We start from the raw sequence: 27,095 nt of genomic DNA, 5'->3' as shown, positions 1-27,095 counted from the left end.
GAGCGCCCCGCCCCCGCCTCAGCGCCGGCCGTAAAGCGCCGCGCTGGCGCCAGCCGCCTTTACGACACCGGCAGGGCCGCAGCTGCAGCCGCCGCCGCCGCCGCCGCCATGTTCGGTGCGGCCGAGGAGGACGACGCCGATTTCCTGGCGCCCGGCGGCGGGTGGGTGACGGGGGGCGGCCGGGGCGGCCTGAGGCGGCTCAGGGCTGCCGGGACCACCGGGACCGGGGGGCTGGGGGCGGACGGCTGCTCCCGGGAGGGGCCCCGGGAGCGGCGGCGGCGGCGTGCCCGGTGCTGTTACAGTAACGTGATAGTGACCTGCTGAATATAAAGGCAGTCCCACTCGTTACTTTGAAGTAAATTATTATATTTTTTTTTGGTGTTGCTTCGTTCCTTATTTGTCCCTTACGCTAGTTTTTGGGGAAACGAAACGCAGTGGTGCTGCTTAGCCCGGCCTCTTCACCTAAAAGTTCTGCTTTTTTCCAAAATGAGGTGGTTGCTATAGAGCCGCTTAACGTGCGTCGGTTTTTTTATGCCTAAAGCGATGGCAAGCGCTTTGTGTTTGGTGTAACTTCTAACTAATGGTGGTCCTTACCTGTAAAGCCTGTGTCAGTAAGGTGAATTTAGTTCATTTTTTATTTCTAGTGCCAGGTTGGCCTCTCTCTTTGGGCTGGACCAGACAGTCTCAAGCCAGGGAAATGAATTCTTCCAGTACACGGCACCGAAGCAGCCCAAGAAGGGGCAAGCAGCAGCTGGTGAGTGACGGGGCTCGGTCCCCGGGAAGGGCGGGGAGCTGCGCAGCGTGGGTCATGCGGGCTGAATGGGTCCTTGTGAGGAGCAGCAGTGCAAACAGCTCACTGGGCTGTTGTTTAATGGTGTTATCTTCCTTTAGTGCTCCCTGTACGCCTGGGTTACTGGTGTCCTGCAGTGACTTTGGAAAACCATTCTTTGTTTGTTTTAAATTGTCTTCTGGAGTTACGTTTCCCTGGGGGGAGGAATGTTTAGTGGCGTCGTCAGTGGCCAGTGAATGTGGCAGTTCTGTGTCACCAAGAAAGGTTCCTTCTTGCTCTTCAGCAGGTCAGGCGGCCCAGAAGGCACCCGTGGCCCCAGCAGCTTCAGGAGCACCGTCGGTCTTCGTGGCCACTGCGGTTCATGCTTATCGATAGTAAGTGCAGCACTGGCTTTCTGCAGTGCCTCTTAGAGTCTGTCTCTCTGGGGGCCTGGGACCTAATCATAAGGGAAGATATTTTTGGATGAGCAGGAAGAGGCATCTCATGGAGGTAGCGTTTACATCTCACAGACACACAAGTCAATGAAAATTTCTGCTCAGAAAAGTTCGGTTATTGTGCTGCAGTTCAGGGTTATGTAGTTAAATAAACAGCAAGCGCTCTGTCTCTGCCTTACAGAAGACTGCAGCCTGGGGTGCTGGCCTGACATCTGCACCGTTTCTGGCCAGCTCTGTCAGATGCTTGTGTCTCATCGCTTGTGGAAAACTGAGGCGTGAGCATAGAATGACAGCAGTAAATTTCTGTCTGTTTGAGAGTGCTGTCGTGGAAAGGCTTACTTGTCCTGGATCCATGCAAAGAGCAATTTTCAACTCAAACTGCACAATGTGTGTTCCTGTAGTCTGTGGACAAGCAAGGAAGCTGTAGTTTCTTTAAGCTAAGAAAGGTTGCCTAACGTTTGGGCGTGGGGAAAGGGACTTGAACTCTAAAGAGGAAAAGCTTGGTGACAGTAGAGAGAGACCTGAGGCAGGGACAGTTCTGCAGCTGAATATCTCTCTTGTCTTCCAGTACAAATGGGCAGTACTTAAAGCAAGGCAAGTATGGAGCAGCTGTAGTGGGGAACCATGCCACTAAAGAGGTGAGAAATGCTTCACTGTAATATTTTTCATGCCAAGAGTACGCTGCTATGAGGCAATGTTTCTCTGAGCCCACCGGAATGTCTTAGCTTTTGATGTTGGAGGTCTTTAGTTCCACTGCAGCTTATGCCTGCCTTCTCTCCTGGGATTATTTATGGCTCAGTCGTTTACCTCGCTGACATCTTTCTTTTTTACAATTCTTCCCACTTAAGCCCAAAATGTTTTGCAGTGACTTGGGCACTGCATGTGTTTTTGGAAGTGATTTTTGATATTTGCTTGGAACCTCTTTGACAATGGGATCATAAATCTGTGCACATGGAAACTGATATGAAGCAAGACCGTTTGATAGTACAGAGATGCTTTGGTGAAGTCCTGTTATTTTGGTAGCAAAAATCTCTCTTCCCCACTCCTTCCTTCCCAAGTACTCCTGTAAGAGCGTGGCACTGGAGTGCCCAGGAAAGGGATGTATTTAAAGCATACATTGGATATTCTGATCCATCCTTGATGTCGCTATTTATAGCGCGTTTCCTATCCCCATTGTCTCACAAAGTTCCTTTTGCTTTGGCAAGATGAAAAAAAGTATTTTGGTACACTACTACCCGAGCAGCTTTCAGGTGTGGCGTTCATGGGGGAGTTAGGAAAGATGGAGACAGCAGAAGGAGGGCAAGGCAGCCCTTCAAGGCAGCCTTTGTGCTACTGCACCGTGCGCAGCTGTGAGCAGGATGCTGGTTACTGCCAGGTCTCTGGCGGCGGTGCTGTTGAGTGAAGAAGCCTTGCTACATGTGCAGAAAGGGAAGCAGAGCCAAACATGTCAATGCAGTGTTACCTCTGCATTCCTTAGCGCTTGGAGAACTCCAACTTACTATTACTCCATCTTTTACATCGTGTTATTCCTGCACATCATGCATTTTTTTATTGAAGGGTTAGTTTACCATCTTTTTACACAGCAACGGGGGGAAAATGTGGAGTTAGTTGAAGCATCTTGCTTAATGCACAAGAATTATTTTTGAACCGCTTTGTTTATCTGCAGGAATAAAGCTTGCATGTTTTCAAGCATCTTTAATAGGTGTTACAACATTATGTTAAGTACAGCGTTCAGTACTTTTGCTGTGAAGAATGATGCTACAAGCTGTATTTGGCAATACTGTAGTGCTAGGCTCAGAATATGGCGAAGCACACTACAATTGAAAGCATTGAGTTTGTCTGCTTTTTTTTTTTCCTGCACAATTCTTTATGGAATCCAGTACAGGATTCTCCTTTACATCAGTCAGCAGCAACAGATCGCATCTGCAAGGATCCATCCAGGCTTCGTGCTCACGGTAAGACCCTGGATTAGAAAAGCATCCAGTGCTTTGTGGTGTTCAGAATCAACTTCTGTTTGGTGTGAAATGTTTTCTGAAGTCTTAGATTATAGCCTTTGAGATCAAACACCTGACTGACATAGCAAGAGGTGTCACAGTGGCAGGGAGTACCGCTCTCCTAATACGCGTTGCACAAGAGGCTTACGTCTGCCTTTTGCAGAGCCCTATGAAATCAGTGGGCTTCCAAAGGGAAGTAAGAATGCTCTAGGAGCTGTATTAGTGCCTCTAGATCACTGAAATGTTTTGAGTTTCGCAGTTCTACAACAGAACAAAATTCCTCTTGCTAATAATTTATGGTTAAGTGGCTGAGAGAATACAGCTGAGCAAGCAGATGGAAATGATGGTGAGGAAGTGCTTCCTCTCTGAAACCTGATACTCAGCATTTTCCTGATGATAAGAGCAACTTAGAACACTGTAAGCCTTAAAATGTAACTTCTCAGGATGTTCTGTTTTCTTCTGGTTTTACATAAAAATGGTGTTTTGATTTGTTGCTCTTAGCTTGTCATTAGGCAATACAGAATTTCCTGGTTGATAGGTAGAAATTCTGCTCTGAAATAGTAGAACTTCAGTGCAAATTTCTGAGCAGGATTCTAGCGTGCTCTTTAGTTCTATAAGGGTGTTTTAAAAGATTAATGGGTTATGTAGCCAACTAATGGTAAAATTAATTTTTTAGGATTAAGTACTTAGTGACTCTTCTGGTTGAATATGGAAGTCTAAATGTAACTTATGAAAAGGAGATTTCTTGCAGGTAATGTCAGTGTAGTAGAGCCTAGCTTCAAAGAACCATCGCATTAAAGTTGCAGCAACTATGAAGAACGTAATACTTGCTCAAGTATTTCAGTTATAACAATTTTTCCATTATAACGAGCACAGAAATAATCTGCATTCTGAACTTGGGTGGTAATGTGGCAGGATTCTTCTTTTACCTCTACTTCATCTCATTAGCTTTTATTTTAAGCTTCTGTTGGATGCAGGTTTTTTTAATGATGTTCTATTTTAATTGAATACATCTTTCATGTATATAATGTAGGACTGATTTCCTTTCCCACAGGTTCAACCCAACAATTACAGTACCTTCTATGATGATCAGAGACAAAACTGGTCAATCATGTTTGAGTCAGAAAAGGCAGCGATGGATTTCGGTAAACAGGTAACTGCTCACTCTGTGCAAGGTATGACTTGCTGCCTGCTGTTTGAACTACAGGCAAATGAAGATGTACCTCTAGGAGCACGTTATTGCTGAAAGGTGAAAAGTTTTACTTTTCCACTGAAGTTCAGCTTTGAGTATCTGCGTAATGGTGACTGAGGCAGGTTTGTGAAGAGCCTGGCTGAGGTTTGTTCATTAGCTACAGGCCTCCTGGAGACAGGGAGCCTGTTATTTCTGGTAGGTTTTCTGATCAAGTTTGCTTTAAAACCACCAGTTCCATAAAGTTCTATAGAGCAGAGGGTATTTCCTTCTTACATAGCTCAGCAAAATTCAGCACAAGGGAGCATGAAACACATCTTGAATGCAGCTATAATCTGGGCTTGATCAGTATGGTAAGAAATGCGTCAGATCTGTAATGAGTCATAGTGGAAACTGCCCATCTTTTAATGGCCAGAGATGCTGATAAGCTTTCCTTTTGCAGGTGTGCATTGCTAAGTGCAACAGCTCCCCAGTGCTCGATTCAGTCCTCTACCAGGATCTCCTTCTTGGAGAAGGGCAGGGAGTCGAAGGAGGGGACTCTCTGGAGATTGCCTATACAGGCTGGCTGTTCCAGAACAATGGGCTTGGACAGGTAAAGATGTTTCTGCCACCTACTAATGTGTGTGTGTGATTTGTCTCAGGAAGGAACCTGCCACCTCTGTTACAGTATTGGTGCTTTAAAGGTTCTTTAGTCATTTATGGCACTTTTTTGAGGTCAAGTGTATTACCTGTAGAATAATAAGGGATTCCATTACCGTTCAGGTGATTGAAATGTTTTTAACTTCATAGGTACTCTCACATTAATACTAAACAAAGCACTGACAAGGGCCACTGAAGCTACTTATGCTCCTTTGGAAACAGCTTGATGAAGGGATAAGAAGAGGACTGTATGTCATAAAGCACATCTGCAAATGATAAATAGATTGTTTTTGTGACCTCTACAACTGTGTCCTATCCTGTTCCTTTGTAAAGAAAGGCAAAAGATATACTTCGATATTCCAAAGCACTACCTTTTTTAAAACACTTCTGGTTTAACTGTTACTATGATTTGTAGCAGAGGGTTTTTCATTTGCATCCACCTTCAGTTGTATCTTTTAGCAGTTAAAAAAAAGGCTTTCTATTTTTCATCTTTGGGGTACTTCGTTTCTTTTTCTTGGCCTGCTTTTCAGAGATCGGCATGCTTATCTCCATAAACCCAGTGATACACATGGCAGAGCTTGCTTCTGATCTCCTATAGGAGTTGTTCAGCCACCCATGTCTGAGTTCAATGTATGAAATGTCTAGACAGTTCTGTTTGTGTAGTGTGTTTTAGTTGGGCTAGTCCTGTACTGACCATCAAGTTGGAAGCAATTTTCAAGTCAGTCTCCAGCTCTCATTCACTTCAAGAAATTGTACTGTGCAATAGACTAGAAACTCTAGCAATGCTCTGTTTTCTGTTTTGAGTTAATTTTGGAAGGTAGCAGGAAGGGAAATAGTACATAAGAAATCACAGAAGTTTATGAAGTGTGTGAAGTAGTGTTCAGAATCTTTCAAGAGTTGGGAAATCCATGTGATTTTTGTTTGTTCTTCAACTCTCTAGGTATTTGACTCAAACATTAACAAGGACAAGTTGTTGCGCCTTAAGCTGGGATCTGGAAAGGTCATCAAGGTAGAACTTCTGGAATTTCATTATAATAAAATTGTCTCAAATCTTTGAATTACTGAAGACCTTGATCAGGATTCTTATATGCTCTTTCTGTTACATGTTTCATTTGGTAGGAAACACTAATGGTGACTCACTCAAAGTGGTGTTTTCTTAATTTGCACAGGATAGCCAGGTCTCCTTCTCCGTGGCAATGCTGGGAAGTTGTCCTGTTTTGAAAATAGGAAGCTTCCCATTTTCAAGAGCAGGTTTTGGTGTGGGGTGTGTTTGTTTTGTTTTCTAGAGGTAACTTAATTACTTAGAAACAGGGTGCCCTGAGACCAAAGAGGAAAACTTAAGTTTGAGGAAAAAAATTACAGTTCTCCCCACTCATTGTGCCTCAGAAGCAGAATCATAGCATAGAATCATAGAATATCCTGAGTTGGAAGGGACCCATAAGGATCATCAAGTCCAACTCCTGGTTCCACACAGATCTATCTAAAAATTCAGACCATATAGCTACGAAGATCAAATAACTCCTCTGTCCTGTCTGGAAGAAGGGCATGGAAAGGTCAAGACAACTGACAAATAGAATGGTTTCAGAAAAGATAATACCACTGCCTAGAGTGTTTTTTTCCCCACTATAAGTCAAAGTGCAAGTATACTGACCATGTAACAACTTTTCAGCCCAGGTACTCCCTTATGTCTTTCAGTAAAATCAGGTTGTGAATCAGAGATGTTCTTGTTCAGGTCGCTTCCATCACCTGAATAATTCATATTTGACTTATAATAAGTTGTTCTCTAGAGGTGTGCTATTTTTCTATTTATTTTTTTTTTACCATGCCTCTTGTTATTAATGTTGTCTGGCTGCAGTAGTCACCCTGTTAAATGCTTGCATCTATTTAATAATTTGCATTGCTCTGACTTCTAAACCTCCTTGCCAGTAACTGTTTTCTGTGGGTGCTTTCTAATTCTAACCATAGCAATTAGGAATTGATCTCTCAACAGCTTAGAATCCTGTTCTTTCCCTGAATTTTGAGAGAAATTGCCACTGTATCCCCTGCCAGCTATGTGCAACTGCTGAATTTCTGCATGCAGTGTGTAGTTCTTTTTTCCAAGATAGTGTAATCTGTGGTAGCTGCTTAAGTTATGGCATGTAAAATTTGAACCAGGGTTCTGGAACTGTATGGAGACCTGGAAGCCTACAGCCTTCGTGTTAGAGATTGCTATATCTGTTTGATTTTATTATGAACATGTCAGAGTCTGCATCTTCATGCTTCAGTTAATGTTGTAATTTGTAATAGGCCTCTATGACCCAGGACGAGATACAGTTTTAATGCTGCACACTAAAATGAGTAAGATTTTACAAGCAGTTCTTCATATGTGTTCTGAAATCTCCTATAACTGGAGGAGTAGTCTTAATCAGTGTAATTAAAAGAAACTGTAATGTCACTAATCAAGCTGTTTGCTTTCTATTTTCTGGTGTCTCTGAATACCGAAGGGCTGGGAAGAAGGAATGGTGGGGATGAAGAAAGGAGGACGACGGTATCTCATTATTCCTCCAGCCTGGGCCTATGGGACTCAGGGAGTGTCTGGCCGTGTCCCTCCAGACTCTACTTTAGTTTTTGAGGTGGAGGTTAGGCGGGTGAGTGTCTCCTCTCAAGTATTTATTTTACATCTACTTTGTGGTTGTTGGGTGGCGGCGTCTGTCTGCAAGGTAAAAACCAGCTGTTGGCATGAGATCTACAGCTCAGAAACTGTTATAAACCAAATACCTCAGGAAGATGCATATCTTTTTAAAATTAAAATTTAAAAAAAATCAACACAAATCCCTCTAGGCTGTTTACTAAGACATGTTTGTTCTAACTGTTCTGGGATCTCTTGTCTTATTTGTGGGTCAATTTTTTCAAAATTTCTAAATTGTGAGGAATGACAAATTATAAAGACTCAGCTCTTCCAGTTCCAACTCAGTTTTATGTTCTTACTTGAAGTGAATAAACTTGACAAAGGAGTAGTCATCAGAAATCAGTAAGTTGCTGAAAACCCTTTTGGGGAGCCTGGAATAAGTCTTATTTATGTGCTGCTTAAGGTGAAGCTGGTAAAGGAAGGCTCTGGTTCAGATGGACAGAGCGTTAGTTCAAGGGATTCTCCTGCACCTTCTCCAGTACCCAACTCAGATGGCTTCTCTGCAGACACTGCTTTATTGCCTCCATCTACGATACCTCCAAAGCCTGGGTAAGCAGGAGCATGGTTAAAAACAACTTGCTGCATTAAAAGATGGTAATGCCCTTAAACATCAGAGACAATGCTGTACTAACACGTCCCTTGGCAAATGTGGGTCCTCTATGTGCAGACTTAGTGCCATCAGTGTGGCAGAGGAGTGCTCACTGATGAGTATTGTGTGACCAGTACTGCGGGAGGGTTTCTGCTCGAATGCTGACTTCCAGACTTAAATCGAAATGGGCACACATGAAAGATGTTAGTGATCTACAGTGTAACTGAGATCTAGCATTATTAAGCTGTATAGGTATTGTTACAACAGCTTTCTCATCTCAGGTGGCAGTGTAGTTATAAGTTGGTTTTGGGTCATGGCTAACTTGTTTAATTACAAATTTTACACTGACACTTGTTTCTTTAACTAAATGGGCCAGTTGTCCTTTTTAGGCAATAGTTTTTAAGTTTAACTGCTTGTTGTTTTCTTGACACAAGTAAGCAGTTTGTTATTCGACTTGGATACAATTGTTTGTACAAGCACATGGCCCTTACTGGAACTGACAAAATCGTTTTTCTGTGATCAGATATTCCACAGCTGTACAACTTCCTTATAATAACATTCTGAAATCTACAGGTAATGTTGCAAAGTATCTCCAAAAGTAAGCTAAAGAAATGTAAGAAAACAGTTCTGCAGGGGGAGCTGTATTTGACCTTATTTGTAAATGCAGAATACTAAATCCTAAATTGCGTCTTGATTGATCTCTAATATTAACACTTCTGTTTGGCTTTTCAGGGAGCCAGCTGTTCGGGCCAAGTCAAACTCCATCAGTGAACAGTTAGCAGTAAGTGTTTTATTTCCTGACTAATTTGAAGCCTTACATAGGGAAGCTTAGTTAATTTCAACTTTGAATTTGGTATTGCTGAAGATAAAGTGAGCGTCATGCAAGGCATTCTCAATGTTCGTGTTATTAGCAGTAGATTAAAGTCTTGTTTTTGAAGGGGTTAGCAGAACATGAATCTCAGCCCCAGTTCTGAGTCCCAGTTCCTACTCTTGAGTACAAAGTTACTTTGCCCATGTGGATGCCCACAAAGCCAGTTGTCTTCTCAGATAAATGGACAAATTTAAAATGGTTAGTGAAGAGTAATTGGGACACTCAACATAAGTTTATTTAGCTACATGACACTAAGATTGTGTGTCTGAGGACAGAAAGGACTGCTGAACATCTTGCTTAATTTAGAAAAAACTGTTCTTAACAGAAAACACTTTTCCACATCACTTCCTTACTATTGCTGTGTTTTGTGCAGGGATGGATTTTCTATGTAATGGCAGTAATGTCAGCCCAGAGGGAGAGTATATGAAGTAAGCCAGATTAACAAATCTGTAGTGTTATCTTGCATGCTTGCCAGTGATTGGGTGGGGAAAAAAACTTTCTGGTTGAAAGAACCAGGTTTGTATAGGTGAGCTTTAAGTGTTAAGTCGGTGCCTTTAAGCAGTTAGCAGGATTAGACTCTTCTATTTTGTCTGGAAATACTGGGCTAAGAGGCAAAGGAAAAGTAACTGTAAACATTTTCTTTCAGAATCCGAATGTAGCAAAGGCGAAGTTAATTTCTCGGATGGCTAAAATGGGACAGCCCATGCTGCCTTTCCTTGCCGGGACGGCAGGTAGTCAGCTTGACTCCAGTGACTCAGAAATAGAGGTACGTTAATGACTTCAGTGTGACTTCTTGTTTAATTCTTCCGATGTGACTTCCTTAAAGTAGAATCCATAGCAATGTCTATTTATACAGGGAATGCATATTCTATTTCTATGGCAAAAGATTTTAACAATTCCAGTATTCCTGTCTAGTTCAAATGGGTTAATAGGATAACACCTAGTCTCAAGTGGTCTTGAGTTCAAAATGTTAATTTGTTCTTTAACATTCATTTTAATATGTAGAAATGTTTTTAGGATCCAAATACGCAGAGAGGGGCATCGCAGCCAGTGGCTTCATCTTCCATGAGACCATCACAGCCAGCTCATGCTGTACTGCCTACAGTGTCATCACAAGGTAATATGCTGGTGAGGCTGGGTTTTGTATAGAGAACTTTATCTTTGTTGCAGGCTTCAAATACAAGGGCTGTTTGAGTAGAGGACTGCTGTCAGGAACTGCAGTAGAAACTGATAGCTTCTAATAAGTCTAGTAAGAGTTGCTGATCCAAAGCTCCATTGGTAGACTAATTCATAAAGCATGGTACCGAAGTCCTTGGAGTGCATCTGCATTGTCATCTCGTGTACGCTGCTTGAGGAAAAGCAGCCATGCTGCAAAGTGTGTGAGCTGCCCTGTCACCCCATCACTGTGTGTACTGGGGTGGCACTGAGATTTCTAGGACATCTGAGATTTCTGTGGATTGTAAATGAAACAGTTATAAATCATTTTCCATTAGACAGAAAAATCTTTTGTTTGGAAATGATGGAAATAATAGCCAAGAGCATTAGAAGGCTAGCAGTCCTGGCGTGGACTTGACCTGGCTCTCCATGATAGAGTAGTAATGTCAGCTATTGGTCTGCTGAGCAGTCTTCAAAGTCAGCCTGAGTAACATTTTGTCAGTCGATTCAGAGCACCTTTTGAGTGGAAAAAGTTTGTCTAAATGGAATGTGTGGTTAGGAGTGAAGTTCCTGTGAAAGACAACTCTCTTCTTTGGATGGATTTGGTTTTCACAAGACTGCAGACAGGCTTGTGTTAAATTTGTCTTTTCAGTAATTTTAACCATGAGAAGGTAAATTATCTCTACCTACTTTCTGATGTCCTGGATTTCTTTGTTCCCTTTTAGTACCTCAAGCATCTGGTTCTATGCCTCCGGTATCTTCTGCTGCTTTAATACCTGCAACAATCCAACCCCATTCAGTTCTGCCTGGAGGAGCACAGGGCTTTCAGGTACCAAAATCGAATCGAGGAAAATATTAGCACTTTCGTCTCTTCTCAGAAGTCCTTCTTGTCCTCTCCATTGCTGGGAGCAAGGACTCTGTAGCAACATGTAAGGGTGAGAATCCTAGACTGCTTCCTGTGACTATTTGGCATTCTCAAATTTCAGTCACGTGCCTCTTAGATTTTGATTAGAAAGGGTTTCTGTATGCTGATGGCTTCTTAAAGATGAACTAAGAATTAACTAGCCTTTTTCAATATCAGCTTTTGTAGTGAATAAAACAAACTTCCAAGTACTTGTAGGGCAGGTGAAAACTACAGTATTTTAGTTGAGGTTTTCCTCAGTCATGGTCTGTTTTCCTGTGAGAGCTCACTTGCACACTTTAATATGCTTGCAGGTCACTTTTCATCCAGCAAAAGAATAATCCTTTTAAAAGGCTTGTGGTGCCACTGCTGTTAAGTGATGTGACCTGCTTGCTAACAAGGGAACTTCTTAGGGGCTTAACACACACTAGGTGTGGTTTTTTTACAACAGATAATGGAGACTTGGAACAAAGCCATTGTACAAATAGTTCTATGAAGTATAAATCCAGGCTTATCATACACTTTTTTAGTTATTTAACCTATTTTCAGGAGGTTCTGGAAATCAAACAGTGGTCTATACCATGTAGAAGCACTCCTTATTTTGGAAAGGTACAGATTGAGAAAACATTTGGTAATGAATAAAAACAGTATGTAAAGAAAGAAACTGGCGTGGTGCTTTGGCTTTGTTTTCCTCATGTTGAAATTGCAGAAGCTGTGGCAAGTAACAGGAAAAAAATGAACTTTCCTGAGTAAATAGAAATAAGTCATTAAAGTGAAGTTTTAGCTTCACAGTGATTTGGATGTACTTTTTTTAATTTTATTTGAAAGTTTAACCCTGTTTTGAAATCTTAATACAACTTGTTCCAAGCTTCAAGATACTTTTTTTGCTTTCCTGAGAGAGTAAACTGATAGTTGTTTAATATGTTAATGAGTGAAGTACTCCTAGCATTTTTCAATCTATTTAGCTGTTTCTGATGAGCACTGAGAAGGGAAGTTGCAGTCAAATTGTGTTGCATTTTGTGAGCCTTACCTAGAAATACTCTCATGTTCAAGTTAGCACAACTTCAAAGTACGCTAGCACAACTTCAAAGTACCCCACATCCAGTGAGCTCTGTGCCGCTGGTCTTTGCCTGCCACAAATACAGGGTAACATACATGCTTTTGCTTAAGCTTCAGTGAAGAAGGTAATTTACTAAGCTGTAATATGAACACATACCTAAGCCTTTAAAGAAGAGTGCTTTTGTTTTTTTCTTTACTATGACTGTTGTGTAATTTGACTTTTTGCTCCATGCTCTTATTTTTTTTCTTTTCCAAATATCATCCTTGTTTTGGGGTTTAAAAAGACATGAAGACCTCTTAAGTATGCGGGGGAGAAAATATCACAATATATTCTTATCTGTTGAATTTGTTCTGCAAGCCATATCCAGGAATGCCACTTGCTTACCCCCAAACTGCTACATCTGCTTCTCAGCTCCAGCCTGTAGGCCAGCTGTATCCCACACCTTACCAAGGTATGTTTAAAAAGTACATGCTTTACAGAGGCTTTTAATACCAACAGCGAGCTCTTTATAATGGTGATCTGGGTAGCAATGGTAACATACGCTTTTACTGTCTGTAATGCTGTACTGTTTCACAAGTCCTTATTTTTAATACCAATGAGGGGGAAATACTTCCCAGTAAATATACTTTTTCTTAGCTTAAGGAACTTTGAGCAGCGTGAAAGGGGAGGCAATATCTAGGTATATTCCCAAGGTTATATATTATTCAGGGTGTTTTATAGCTGATGCTTCCAGTTGTGAATGTAACTGTTTAGTTTCTAATAACTATCTAGAAATGCTAGGCTGACAGGGGGGAGTGGGGAGGGCAGGTGTGTGGGGCAGTGAGGAAAAATAGTGGTCATCTGATCTGATAGGTTGCAAACTGCTAAACATTGCTTTTGGTACATCTGTATGCAGAAAATTCTCCCTTGTGACTGTAGTTCTCTCTCTCCTTTCCATTCAAGCACCTGGGGATGTTACTTCCTTTTTGATGACAGAAGCTCGGCAACATAACACTGAAATCCGAATGGCTGTTAGCAAAGTAGTAGATAAAATGGATCATCTGGCTGCAAAGGTAATGTGTGACATAGGCTTGTTAACAAAGTTGCTGCAATTTGCTCTCCACATGTGGTCTGGGGAGTTGGCTCTATTTAAATGCCTACATTAAGCTTGTAAGCATGTCCTAACTTAATGAAAATTCCAGTATCCAGTATTATCAGACCTTAAAGTGGTAGCAATTCAGCTACTATGCAAAAGTTAATACTAGCTTTAGGGAAGGTGTTTTGCTTATTTTCTTAAACGTCATATGCATCTTGTTTGGAGAGCTTCAGTGCCCTTCAGGAGATGTCACAGTTGATGTTGTAGCATGTGCCCTAGAGCTCATCAGACAGAAAGGTGAATTGGCAGATGTCTGACTCTTACCTACATCCATAAATTCATTTCATCTGGCTTGATTTATCCCTACAGGTGGAGGAGTTGAAGAAACAAAATGCTGGTAACACCTCACTGCTGCCTGGTATTTCCTCTGTTACTATGGAAGCCTCTATGATCATGAGCAACATCCAACGTATAATCCAGGTAAGTGTAGGCAGCCTTACTTGACTGTTTACTCCATGAACTGGAGCCCACTGTATTTTTCCTAATGAGGATACCTATATGGGTTTGGCCCAAATGTACATCCATCCTTGTGTTCTATTTCTGTGTGGCCAAAAACAGCTGATTAGGGAAAAGCATGTGGTATACAACAACTTCCATCACAGCACACATGTAGGCACACAAACATGTGCTATTCTGACCTCCCAACAGTTAGTTTGGGGACTTTAGGAGCCAGAGTTTATATGTTTGTATTTAATAGCCCTTGACAGAGAGTTCATGTGAAAGAAACTCAGTCTCTTTTTAAACTGGTACGCATTTAACCCACCATGTCTTGCAGAAGGGAGTTTCACAGAGGAAGTACCATGTTGCAAGAACCATCTACTTCTATTCGTTGCTACCTGTCTTCTGCTTTGTAGTTTTTCTAGGCAGCAGCTTTACAATCTTTTTTTTCTTGAAGGTGAAAAAGTCAACCAGATGCAATATTATTACCAAGTACATGGTTTGGCAACCACTGTCCTGTTCCAGGATTCCTGCTGAATTTAGCATGGTGCCTTTTTGTGATGGACTATGATTGCCACAGGAGGTGATAAGCCTCACCACTGCATTCCATTTGTACAGGACAAAGATTTAGGCGGTGTTGTAAGGAGTCTGAGTAAGTTGAATATTCATGTTAAGCTGTACTTTAGGAGAATGAGAGACTGAAGCAAGAAATATTTGAGAAGAGCAGTCGGATTGAGGAGCAGAATGAGAAGATCAGCGAGCTCATTGAGCGAAATCAGAGGTAAGGAATGAAAGGATATGGTGTGTCTGCATTTGCAAAGGGTATCTGGCTTACACACACAGGCATAACTGGGGGTGTCCTTCCTCTAGGATGGAGATGTTCTGATTTTTTTTGTACTGAAGTTATTTTTAGCCCTCTCTGTCCTTGCATGGTTTATCTTTTGTGGGGTGTATCTCCAAAGTTAGGATTTACAGTAAATGTAAATATGTAAAAGGGAAAGATCTTGAGCCATCTTCTTTGAGTGTGCTTTCTCTGTTCCTAGGAGTTATTCTGCTTTTGGTAGCCTTTTAGTAAAATGGAAAGAGTTGTACAGGAAGCTGTGTTCCTAGTTCCAGTGTTGTATTCCATTAAGTTTAAGAAGGGGAATAATTTCTTCAGGGAAGTAGCAGAGGCCGGTGGTTACCAGATTTTCAAAAATCTTGACTCTATGGTAGGAACATTAAACTAGTATCAGAGAGGTGGAGCACATATCTGAACAGATATAATCTGGGCTGAAAGTCAGGCACACCCATTCCACTTTAAGATAACTTCCTGGTGCAGGATGTTGTGCAGAATCATCTGGGACTTCTCATTAATGAAAGCTGATTTGAAGTACTGCCTTTTGTCTGATCACCTTTTGCTCCGTGTCACTTATTTACATAAATGCTTATTCCATCTACAACTGTTCACAGATACGTCGAACAAAGTAACTTGCTAATGGAGCAGAGGAACCATTCACTGCAAACAACAAATGAAAACACACAGGCAAGAGTGTTGCATGCAGAGCAAGAGAAGGTAAAACCATGGTGACAGCATAGATTTCTGTCAGCAGCCAGGAAGGGGGATTGTTGCAGTAAAACCTGCTGAAATCTCTTTAGTCAAGTCAGATCTTCTACAAGGCCACTGCAGTTCTCAAATGATGTTTTGAAAGCAGTTTTGAAAAAAATTTGGGATGTTCTAATGGCTTTCATGATAAAAGCAGCACAGAGTATTTAGATCTTTGTGCTTTCACAGCTTAAATATTCTTAGTTTAAGAACAGTGTCATTCTTTTAACTTCATAGGTATATGGCCAACATGTTGAGGTATTGTGCGTGCCGTGGGGCTTTGGTTGAAAATGCACATCACTTAGTTGTGCTGAGAGTTTCTGAGGAGTTTTCTTCTGTTTAACTGGCATAAAGATTGAGCGTAGTTATAAGAAAAATAATTTCCTACTAGGGCTTCTTCATTCTGGTTTTGGTACACATTTTATAGCAATCAAAAGATACTGTCTTTAGTATAAAGTATTGTGTTTTTGAGTAAGAGGCTACTGAGAAAGAGCTTCTTAAACCAGTTAAATCGACTTTTTATCCTGTGAAGTGCACTCATAACAGCCTAACCCAGGTATGCCAGCTTTGAGATCCATAATTGCATGGTGTCTTCTATGCTTTCTCTAGCAGCTTAAAATTATACTAGGCTGAGCCTTACACTGTGCTCCCCTGCTGAGCTGTACATCTCTCCAGTACAAATAAAAATGTTTGCTCTGCATGAGAACCATGACTTGGTGCACCTAAGTGTGATGGAAACAGCTGCTCTCAAAAGTGTGCTAGCAAGTCTGTCTGTAGGGTAAAAACAAAGTAATATATGGCTGATGCACATCTGCTGATATGAGCAGATGAAGGTCGACTGTATTTTTCCACTGAGAGCCCAGGTTGTATACCTATAACTAGGAGCGTAAGAGATTCTAGCCAAGTCAGACTGAAACAATACAGTTCTTTTCTGTCAATGAGCACAACATCCTGCTTGCATGAAAAGTAGAAAAGTAACTTGAGGAGAGAACGTCTTCTAGAAGTATAAGAAAATCTTCAGGAATCTTTTGGACATTACCTGCAGTAGGACTCCACTTGACTGAGCAGACACTGCCTAGGTGACAATACTATTACATGAAGAGACTTCAGGCTAGGCTAGAAAAGCCGTGACTTGCACTAGAGAAACTCTTCCCTAGCTTTGAGGGAGGATTGACTGTAAATCTGAAGCCTGGTGTTCCTTCCTGTCTTTTATCTAACGTAGTGTGTTCTATGCTGCTGTGGATAGTTGCACGTGTAGTTTTTGGTAAGAAACAAGGAAGAGAATTTTAAACTGTTTTATCTGTTCTTTACGTAAAAAATGGGACTTGCCATTTATTTCATAATAAAGGCCAGGCATCTGTAGACAGGGTCTCTGTGAAAAATATTAGTAACTTGCTGCTTTGGGGTTATAGATCTTTGACCCTGGCAGAGCACATCACAGCTTTCAATCTAGGCTTATGTTCCATAACAATTGGTAGTGCTCCGCACTCTCTACTGCAACAAAATAGTAGTCACGTGTAGGACCTGCTGACTGCTCCTCTGTAATCCACGTGGTGTGCGAGGTATCTGTAAGGATCTCTTTAGATTCTTTCTTTTTAAGCCAGGCTTTTCTACCTTTAAGTTTTTACAGTCCTTGGAAAAATTTAAGTGCTTCTCTGGCATGTATCAGGCTCCTGTAATGAAGCATTTAGCTTTTCTGATGATGATGAATGTCTCTGCCTTTCAAGTTGTGTTCTTAACTCTTCCTGTTTCCTGTCACTGCTTTCTCTTCCTAGCACATGCTGCCAGTGGATCGGGGCTGGGACCAGGTGAGGCAGTGTCTGCTGACTGTGTAGATGATAGCTGATTGTGCCCTAGATAGTGCCAGCCCAGCTTCCTCTTGAACTGGCTAGAAGAATTGCGTCAGATCTTAAATTAGCACAGATCTTCCACTTGGGGAAAGGCTTTATAGCTGGCAGCGTAGCCACTGGCCCCCTCTTTCTTGGGGAGCCCTTTTGAAGAACGTTGTCACGTTGCTGCTCATTTCACCTCCTCTGTGGGAGAAATGGGATGTGATCGTATCAGATCAGGTATGGATCACATATTTTCACTACTTGAAAGTTGGAGGCTGGAGCTGAGCTAGTATAGACATGAAGTGTTACCTGCAGAAATGCAAGTCTAATAATAGTTCCTGGCATAGATCCTGGCATAGAATTTCCTCTTTACTTTTCTTTGCGTGCCCTTAAAAATAATAGCAAGTGTTAAAATAACCTTTAGATATGCTGTGGGGTTTTATTTTGTTTTTAGCATGCTAGAAGTCAATATCCTGAAATGTGATGAGATGCTTATGGAAACATAAGAAGAAAGCAGATCTGTCTTTAGACAGTCTCTGTCAAAATGATTCTTAAAAATTAATGGTGTAGAATCCCAGCTCTCGAAGTCAGCACGTATTCATCTTTGCCATGTTTGGAAACATTTTGCTTACTGCTCTTCTCTGCCAGAAGGTGGTGGTCATAGTCTGTAGTTTTCTCATGGAGATGTCTCTGAGAGAAGCTCCAGTTCAGGAGAACTTACTGGTTTCAAAAACCATGAAAGCCTGTTAGGAACCCAAATGTAAGCATAGATATACAATTTGTTCTGGTGTTCCCTGCAGCAAGTGAGATTTTCTGACAGATGTAGTTCTGTCTCTGCAGAGCATCCTCCGAATCTTGTGTATCCTACACAACAAGAACGGGAACATCACTTTTGTGTCTGTCTTGATGACTTGAGCCTCTCCTAACATGTGGCTTGCAAGTAGTCTAACAAGCTCTGTCATTAACTGGTTTTCCATGAGTCACTGACTTTGAGCAATACTAAATTTAAACAGGGTAACAAATTAATGTGAGAACCATGCTCCAAAATGGCAGCGTTACACATGCAGGTACCTCAAGGTGACTACATGCTGTGTGCTTGGGAGAGAAGGTGCTTATTTAGCTGGAACAAGCCTATGTTGTGGGGCTTTCCAATGATTTGTAAGCTTATTGAGAATAATTAGATCTTACAGTCCAGGATTTTACTTGCGTAGATACTGTCATAGCATGACAACTCTGAGCAGAGCCACCAGCACTGGTACTAGTCTTAAACATATTTTTAAGCTTTCCTGGGAAAACTCCCTGACAAAAGTTAATATGATGAGGTTGTTGGTGGCCTAATATAACTCTCTAGTCAGTCTGGACAGGTTACAGCTGAACGACTCTTGGTAACATGGCTAAAGGTTATTAGTATCTCTTCAACAGGGAGGTGTCTTCTAGGAGCTGGATCCCAGCACTTGCCCTGATAAGGTCTTCTGTACCTTGTCAGTTCTTCCTGTGAGAACAGTTCTGGTGCCTCCTCATGCTTTTTTACCCTGTTATTTTCTTTCTTCCTCCTTTTTCCATGCTCTGTGATACAGGCCAAAGTTGCGGAGGAGTTAGCAGCTGCCACAGCACAGGTTTCCCAACTGCAACTGGAGCTGACTGCCCACAAAAAGAAGGAAATGGACCTGCGGAAACAGCTCTCTGCTGCTCTGCAGGAGGCAGAGCGACATGAGACACAGCTCAACAAACTGCAAGCACAGTTAGCGGGTAAGACTTGTGCTTGTTCTGTGAGAGCTCCTTAATGTCATTCTTCTTCCACTTCTGTAAGTCATAGGGTTTTTTCTTCTGGGGTGTTTATTCCTGCTTTCCCTAGGGTCAGTCACAAGGGTATCAAGGAATATAAATGCACTGAAATGTCTGAAGGCTATGTGCATCCTTGCTGCTGCTAACGGGACAGTGGGCTGAATTGATGAACAAAGTCAGTGTGTCACAGGGGTTCCTTTTGTAGAAGGAAGCTCTTGGCCTTACTGTCTTAACATCTTAGAGGAGCTAAATTTTCTATTGGTTTAAAAAGTTCGGACAAAGGCTTGAGGTATAAACAGTCCCGTTTCACAGAAAAAGCTCTTAGTAAATTTGGGATCCTGCTGCAGATAGAAACCATAGGTTTTCTCATTGTGCAAGAGATGCACTGTTCATTTCTATCAGTCTTAATCTGAAACATGTAGTGCTGAAACCCACGGTAAAGCGTGTTTTTTGCAGAGCTCCAAGAAGCCTCTGAGGACACTCAGACTAGGTTCAAAGCTGAGAAGCAGAGCCGTAAACACCTGGACATGAAGATTACTGCACTGGAAGAAGAGCTGGCAGACCTAAAAGTAGAAAAGGAGACTCTTGAAAAGGTATGTCCTGTGCCAGCCTTGCAGAGAGGTTCACAACTACAGCTGTCTGCTTAAAGAAAAATAAAACACAAAACTTGATCTTGCTTGTAAATGTTGTAGGTTAAGTAAATCATCTGCAGGCAAGGATCCCTGTGCTGGTGGATCCTCTGTGTTTACATGACCTTTTGTTTTCTTACCTGATAGTATGCTAACCTTCCTATCTATAAAATACATTTCAGCTTTGTTTTGAAATATGATTCTCTCTTCAAACAAGCTCTTTAAGCAAAAGGAAGAGAAGCTACTTTTGTGCAGTCTGTCCTATGCCTGAGTCCTGTTCTCTATTGCAGAATCTTGCTGAGAGGAAGAAGAAATCCCTTTCAGAGAGAGCTCAAGCAGAGGAAGAGATGGAAGAAATACGCAGGTCGTATCAGCAGGAACTGGACAAGCTTCGACAGTTGTTGAAAAAGGCGAGGACTTCGACTGACCAGGCAGCAGCAGAGCAGGTGAGGAGTTGCGGGAGCTTCTCCAATGGGTGTCTAGAAAACTTGAAGGAATCTACAGGTAGAAAATAGTCATGAAAACTGCTCAGGTAGTGAAAGAATGAAAACATTAGCCACTTGCTTGTAAGGGTGAACTTTAGCATAGGGTTCCCTTTTTTGTCTTTCTGAAATATCCTTGGTGTTTGACACTACTTCTGACTCCAGGATTTACACTGTCTCTCTAAGGAAGGGCATGATTTGAGTAGGCTGCTAGGTCCCAGTCATTCTCTGACTCGAGTCACAGGCTCCTGACTTTGCTGCAAAGTTTTGATGCAGCAGTGATGCAGACTGGCACACAGCATGTTTAGACTGTCTTAAAGAGAATGTCAATCTGAGGAAAGGAGAAACCTCAAATTCATTTCCTAGTAGAGAGATGAACACGTGACTGCTGATGGGTGGAAGACTGCTTAGAAATATGCCAAGAGACCTGAAGTCTGGGCCAGCCCTTTAGGCCAGCCTGCAGAATTGTGGCTGGAATTGAACTCTGATGATGATGGCTGCTGTCTCTGTGTAGGCATTGCAGCCTAGGGCAGGAGATGTTGCTTTCCCACCTCTTGTTTGGACCCTAAGCTTTCAGCCGGTTGTTATGCAAATACCAATCAAATGTGTTTGTTTCTAATGATCTCTTACGTGATGGGCAGCTATCGCTCATACAGGCAGAGCTGGAATCCCAGTGGGAAGCCAAATGTGAACGTACGTTGGCCTCGGCCAAGGAGCAGCACGCCAGGCAGTACCAGGAGGTGTGTGAGCAGAGAGACTCCCTGCAGCAGCAGGTGTCCCAGCTAGAAGAGAAGGTAAAGGGCTGTTCCTTACTGCTGGAGTACAGTGCTGAATAACCAGTGACTGGAACCAAGTCCTCTGCCACCTGATTGTGGCTTGACTTCAAACTTCTTGACTGCTTGTGGAATTTGATCTAGTCCACAGGATGTGTCCGGACTTGCATCTGTTACACTGGGTTGGTGGGTGGGTGAGCTGGCTATTGCAACCCTTGAGTGAGCTAGGGCTGAGATGTCAACGCTGACAAACTAAAGCCACAGCTGTAGTCTCTTCTGCTTGTCTATACAGTTATATTTCTGCTCAAAAACAGTTATTGAAATAGTCTTGAATTTGGTGACATCGAAAAGGCCTGTAAACTGATGGGCTCTAGTTCTTGTCTTTCAGATTGGGGCTCTAAAACACTTAAAAAAAGCAGAGGAGCAAAAATTGTCTGACCTTCAGCAACGTTTGGAACAACTGGAGCCTATCAGAGAGAAGGTGAAGGGGATAACACAGCTGAATGAAAACTGTAGTGCAGTAATGATTAGCCTCAGGCCATGTGTCCTAAATAACAAGAACATGAGTTCAGGAATATGAGAGGGAAGGAAAAACTCCGTGTTGCTTCCAGCAAACCAGAACAGGCCAAATGATGAGACCTAGCCCTTCTTTCACTGGCATCTTGATAATGCCATGCCCATTCTTGGTATTATGTGAACTGGAAGAGTTAGTTAATTACATGGTTGGTTGTGCATCTCCAAGGATTTGGCTATGTCTGTCTGCTTGGCTATATCTGGATTTCTTTATTTTGCTGGTGTTACTTTCAGTAGTCTTCTGCAACTCTATAAAAGCCCTGCTTTTGAGTCTACACTCAGCAATTCACACCTCACTTTTTTTTTAAAAGTTTACTAGGTTTACTATTGAATTTGAATTTCATTATGGAGCTGTTCTAACTTTTGTTTCTCTTTGGCAGTATTCAGCCTTGCAGTCTGATGTAGCAGTACTGAAGGCTCGCTATGAAGAACGCATCCAAGAACTGGAGAAGGATCAGGACAGATCTTCACCTGCAGACTTCACAGAAGAAGTGAGTTTGACTATACAAAATTTCTCCTTACTGAGCAGATCTATTCTATTTACCCCCAAATTATTTCTTTGAGCAGAGATGAGAAGGAAAAACAGATAAAAACAGCCTTACCATTTTCTTTGCATTTTTCTCCGTTAAAAAAAGCACCATGGCTCTGGTAACAGGGTCCATAGAGGAGCAAAGGACATCTTCCTGATGACCACTGTTGCTTTTTCTTAGTTTAAAACCTTAAATCTTAAGTTTAGATTGAAAATCTGAAGTAATAACTTGAAGTGGTAAGGGAGAAGTGTCTGCCTTGGGTTTGTACAACCTGCCTCCATTTTGGAGGAATGGGTTTGCTGTGTAGGTAATGGTTCTGAATTAAATGGCACGATGCGTTCTGCTTTGTTGTTGGAATTCCTGATTTGAAAAGTAGTGGATTGTTTGAAACAGCATGTGTTTGCTTGGGTTTATTGCTCTTCTGCCTGGAGAAGTATCTGTTCTTGAATCCAGTGCTTCACGTGTTAGTGAATTGTATCTCTTTCCCTCTTACTCTTTTCCAGGTAAAGAAAATAATGAATGGGGTATTTCAGTCTCTTCGGGGTGAATTTGAACTGGAAGAGACCTACAGTGGCAGGACAGTTCTGGGTGTTGTCATGAACACTATTAAGGTACAACAGCAATAAGGGATATGAGGTGGTAAATGTGAGAAATTAAGGTTTTGGCTAAAACAAAAACTGTTGTGAATCTGAAACAGCAGAAGCAGAAGTTTGTGGGTGGCAAAGCAGCCCGGCAGTAGGAGAACATACAGGGATCTGTGATGGCTTGTCTGTCCAGTGTATAACCTACACTCTTTCTATTCAATTTCTTAGACTGTAACACTGCAGCTACTCAACAAGCAGCAGGAGAAATCAGAGCATGACAGTAAAACAGAAGAACCTGGAGCAGGGAGGCCGGAGGGATCGCTTGGAGCAAAGAAAGACCACGAAGAGTCTGTGCTGCACAGCCCTGCACAGGGTGCTGCTTGCCCAGCTGGTCCTGGAGAAGTGAGCACAGGCTCCCCGGTGTGTGACCAGAAAGGTGAATCTGTGTCTCTGGTTGCCGGGGCCAGGATGCCTGAGGAGGAGCAGACAGCACAAAGCAACGGGGTGTCAGAAGAGGAGGAGGTCCCTCAGGAGTCCCTCTCTTCCAGAGCAGAGTCCTGCCTAAATCCTGATAAGCAGCCTGAGCTTGCAGAACAGGCTGTTCCCAAGGTGGATGAGGACTTTGTCCTAGCTGGGCAGAGGCAGGAGAGCAGCCCTATCAAGAAAGCTGAGACTGAACGCAGTCCCTCCAGAGTATCTTGGCAGGCAGAAGTTGCAGAACCTTCTGCTCTAGAAACCGGGTCTGGAGAAGTGGATGTGGCTGTGCTTCCAGAGGAGGCATCTGCAGAGCAGAAGGCAGAGGAGCTTGTGGGAGGCTTAGAGCCCCCTCCCTTAAGCAGTGAAGGAGGAAACTGCACAGACCTCTCAGATGGAGCTAGTTCTGACCAGGAGCCTGCTTCCGTATCCGTGGCAGAGAGAAGCTCAGCTGTCATCAGAGAAATCCCACAACAGCAGGAACTGGGCTCCAGCCCCAGGCAAAAAGATTCCAGGTAAGGTATGACTGCAGGGGTCACCACAGTCCTGTCTTCCTGCTGATCAGCTTGGACCGGTGTGGCAGCACCGAGAGAGGGGTTCAGCCCCACCAGTGGCTGGCACAGCATGCGTGCAGGGCTGGAGTGCCATCACGCTGCTAGTCCTGGGAGGCGCAACCGGCTGCTGGCACAACGCAGGCTGTCCTGGGCACCCTCTGCGGGGAGGCAGTTGCAGAACCAGCTGGTGGCTGGGTGGAGGTGGTGTTGCCATTGTCCCTTGTGAACGATTCCCAGCTGAGTGCAGGGGGTGTGCAGTTCCTCTGAGATCTGCTATAGATGGCTGCCAGGTCCTGTTACTGAACTGTCCTGCGCTGGCAAGTAGCACGTGCCTCAAAACCCTAAGCAGTTTGTCTGGGTGACGAGGCTTTTACATCATTCTTAATATAACATGTAAAAGGAAGCTAAGATCCCATAGTCTGCAAGTAAACTGTTTTTTCTTTGTCGTCTTCTAGCCTCTTTGAGGATGACAACTTTAAAACAACATCTCGTAAACCACTGAAGCCTCAAGTTCCCTCTGAAGAGGAGGATGAGGAGGAAGTGGTATGTATTTGTCTTTCCACTCCACTAAACTGATTCATTTTCCCTGAAAAATCCTTCCTGTGGCAGCAGGTGCTCGCTGGCTCCTGCCTGCTGAGCTTGGAGCTTCGATGCGTTCTCTGTATAAATTTTCAGTGTCTGGATTTGTTTCTTGTTGAGCTTGGAGGAGTTGCATGGGCTGAGGTGGTGACAACAAACTCCCGCTGGCATGACATTAGGAAGTCTTCACAGGTTAACTGAAAGGTTTTTAGTCTTCCTCTCCCCTATCCCTTTAGCCTGTAGGCATCTCCTGGAAGATTAAGCCATTGTATGAGAAATACAAAAACATCGATAATGAGGCTCCATAAAGTTGATGAGATCTCAGAGCCAGGGTTGCATAGCAATTACTAATTACTGGGAAGCTGTTAAGACTGACAAATTTCTCCCTGTTTTGACTTCCAGAGCATGAAGGGGCGCCCCCCTCCTGCTCCGCTCTTTGCTGATGATGACGATGATGATCTGGACTGGCTGGGATGAAGAGCTGGCTGGTGAGCCTGTGTGCCCTCTCCTCTGGGCACGGCCTCTTCCCGTGCACTTAGCACTTAACAAGCTGCAGATATGGGACAGTTGTGAACAACCAGGGACTTCCCAGGCTATTGTACTGCAAGCTGACAGGGCCTGAGAGCAAGCGTCTCTGGTTTGCACTCTTGGGCACTCAGACCCGTCGTTCTGACCCGACAGACATGCGCAGAGGGTGGGACAAGCTGCAGGAGCTGACCAGTCTCGCTGCATGGTTGTATTGCTGTCCTACTTCTGTGAACCGTTGATTCATTAATCTGAAACGTTATGCAAATACGAGCTATGTAAAGTGCTTCAGAAGAACGAGTTTGGCAGGACCCTGCAGTAGGTAACTATTTTCATAAGTCAGACTAAAATTTCCTCTCCTTCCCCCGTGATGATCTTGGAATATTCCTGTTAGGCTCTACGCCTCTGCACCACCTCATCTCCTTAGGCTTAGAGTGCTGTGGGAGATCCAGCTGAGATGCAGGCGGATGCTTGCTGAAGGCTCTGCACAGACAGCTTCTGGAAACCCCAGGGGCTGACAGGTTCAGGTCGGTGCTGCTGTACGTTCAGAGCTGCAGCACACATGGGCTCGCTGGCCTGCAGCCTGCTGGGCAGAGGTACCCTTTAGTGGTACTGGAGGTCGGGCTCTGTTGGGCCGATGCCCACAGGTAGCACCTGGTAATTGCTGTTGTGAGGAGCCACATCCCCAGCTGTGGCTTACAGAGGAGCTTGAGGCTCACCAAGGCCTCGCGAAAGTGATTCAGTGCGCAGCCTGTGCGGACAGCTCATCTCTTGTCTGTTTGCATGCAGAGGTGAGGTTTTCTCTGCTGGGTTGTGCAGCACTGCCAGAGAAAGCAGCAACGCAGATGTGTAACGTGCTCTTTTTCAGAGAAGAAAGAGCTACTGTAGGCAGCCAAACCCCTCTCCTGTGCCTTTTTCTCTGTCGCTGCTTTAGGTGTGATGAGCATAGCAAACGTTAAGCTGATGGTGGTTGGACATGTATAAACCAGCCTGACCGGGGCTCTGCTGTGCAGCCAGGGCTTGGGGTGTAAGTTCCTGTAACTTCTTTGTCTAGGTGGAGCTAGAGGGGAGAGCAGTGAGGACAGATAGCTGGGCAGCCAAGTTGGATTTCTCATGGCACTCTTATTTCTAGGCTCACCAGCACCTGATGCAACTTAGTAGAAGCAGTTCATACAGTGTCTCTAAAACAAATAGCGCCACCACCCTCTTCCATTAATAAAAATTGAAGTTGTTAAAATAATTCTGCTACCATTTAGCTTCCACTGCCTTCTCTTGTCCTCTCCAAAGTGAGTTTGAACTCTGCCCTCTTAAATGCTATTTTCTTGGGGGAAAAAGAGTAGAAGTACTGGGTGTTCCTGTGCGTCAGGGTAGCAGTCTGTCAGGTCCCTGTCCCTGCTTTGCCCTCTGTGTGTGACAAATGGCCAAGCGCAGAGCCCAAAGCCTGTGAGACAACCAGCCACAGGGCCACTTGTGTCAAAGGGTGAACTTAGCTTAAGTTTCCTTGAAAGCTGCTCCAGGAATCAAAGAACAGAGTAATTATTCAGTGCTGAACAGTGACAGGGTGTGAAACCCTGATCTTCTGGGGCTCCTTCCCTTCTGGGGCTCCCTTCTCATGTGCAGGTCTGAGCATAAATACTGATGGGGCCTCTGGAAGCGCTCTCTGGGGTAGTGTCCTAGTGCAGGTCCTGACTACTACTAACACATTCCACTTCTTGTTTTCTGATACAGATAGACAACCTGAAGGATTTGCATTTCACTTTTTGAAAAATAAAGTGCAATTAAACCTGTATCTTTTGTTTGCATGGACTTCACTTTAGTCAGGATGTGTCTATCTGTACGCACTTGAATACTGACTTACATGGGATTCAAGTTTGGCCTAGAACCTCTTCCTTTGGGACCATTCTTACTGTTAAACCCCTCTCATGGGGGACAAGAGGAGTTTCCTTTGTGCTCTGGCTGCAGCTCCTCAGGCTGTCACATTGTAGGGACCGGGGTCCAGAAACTAAGGCTTAGAGCAGGTGCAATTTCCTATGCTTTCACCCATGCCCACTACTTTTTTTCCTGCTGAAGCCTTAGCACCTAAGCTGAGTTGTGTTTGTTCTCTGCGCCTTCCTCTAGTGTGAGGTGCTGGAGGAGTGAATGTGAGAAATCTCTGGACTCCCTGTGGGGGCAGCAGGCTCTTGGGTCGCTTGCCCAGTCCTGAGCTGGGGCCAAATACCTTCAAGAGGGACTTGGAAGGGCCTGGTTTGGCTTCTGGGTGCTGGATCTGGGGCCAGAGGTGCGTGTCCCAGGGAGGGTGAGTGAGAGCAGAGGGACAGGATGGGCTC

At 43.5% G+C, this 27,095-nt stretch overlaps 1 protein-coding gene across 8 annotated transcripts; it reads left to right on the top strand.

Annotated features, from left to right (window-relative positions):
- The first annotated feature begins 21 nt into the window (after positions 1-21).
- Positions 22-26,557, top strand: FKBP15 (FKBP prolyl isomerase family member 15). Of its 8 annotated transcripts, none has more exons than XR_007709035.1 (30): positions 44-161; positions 645-754; positions 1,077-1,164; positions 1,793-1,862; positions 3,105-3,179; positions 4,273-4,371; positions 4,850-4,999; positions 5,987-6,055; positions 7,530-7,673; positions 8,118-8,263; positions 9,036-9,084; positions 9,821-9,940; positions 10,192-10,291; positions 11,055-11,158; positions 12,648-12,741; positions 13,233-13,342; positions 13,735-13,845; positions 14,550-14,644; positions 15,316-15,418; positions 18,858-19,029; positions 19,522-19,658; positions 19,985-20,140; positions 20,818-20,970; positions 21,338-21,430; positions 21,903-22,013; positions 22,556-22,663; positions 22,865-23,625; positions 24,120-24,207; positions 24,646-25,090; positions 26,497-26,557. XR_007709035.1 is itself a non-coding variant. In XM_035564721.1 (29 exons), the coding sequence occupies exons 1-29, from the start codon at positions 109-111 to the stop codon at positions 24,718-24,720; spliced, it is 3,747 nt and encodes a 1,248-aa protein (XP_035420614.1). In that variant the 5' UTR covers positions 22-108; the 3' UTR covers positions 24,721-26,557. The 8 variants fall into 8 exon arrangements, 6 of the variants coding, with proteins under 6 accessions (XP_035420614.1, XP_035420619.1, XP_035420618.1 ...); XR_007709034.1 differs by having other exon boundaries at positions 1,074-1,164; XM_035564721.1 differs by having other exon boundaries at positions 22-161; positions 1,074-1,164; positions 24,646-26,557.
- The last annotated feature ends 538 nt before the right edge of the window (positions 26,558-27,095 follow it).

This window comes from Cygnus atratus, chromosome 19, assembly GCF_013377495.2.
Source record: "Cygnus atratus isolate AKBS03 ecotype Queensland, Australia chromosome 19, CAtr_DNAZoo_HiC_assembly, whole genome shotgun sequence".
Classification (NCBI taxonomy): Eukaryota; Metazoa; Chordata; class Aves; order Anseriformes; family Anatidae; genus Cygnus; species Cygnus atratus.
The sequence above is the reverse complement of the archived record's forward strand: the minus strand, read 5'-3'. Positions and strand labels throughout refer to the sequence as shown.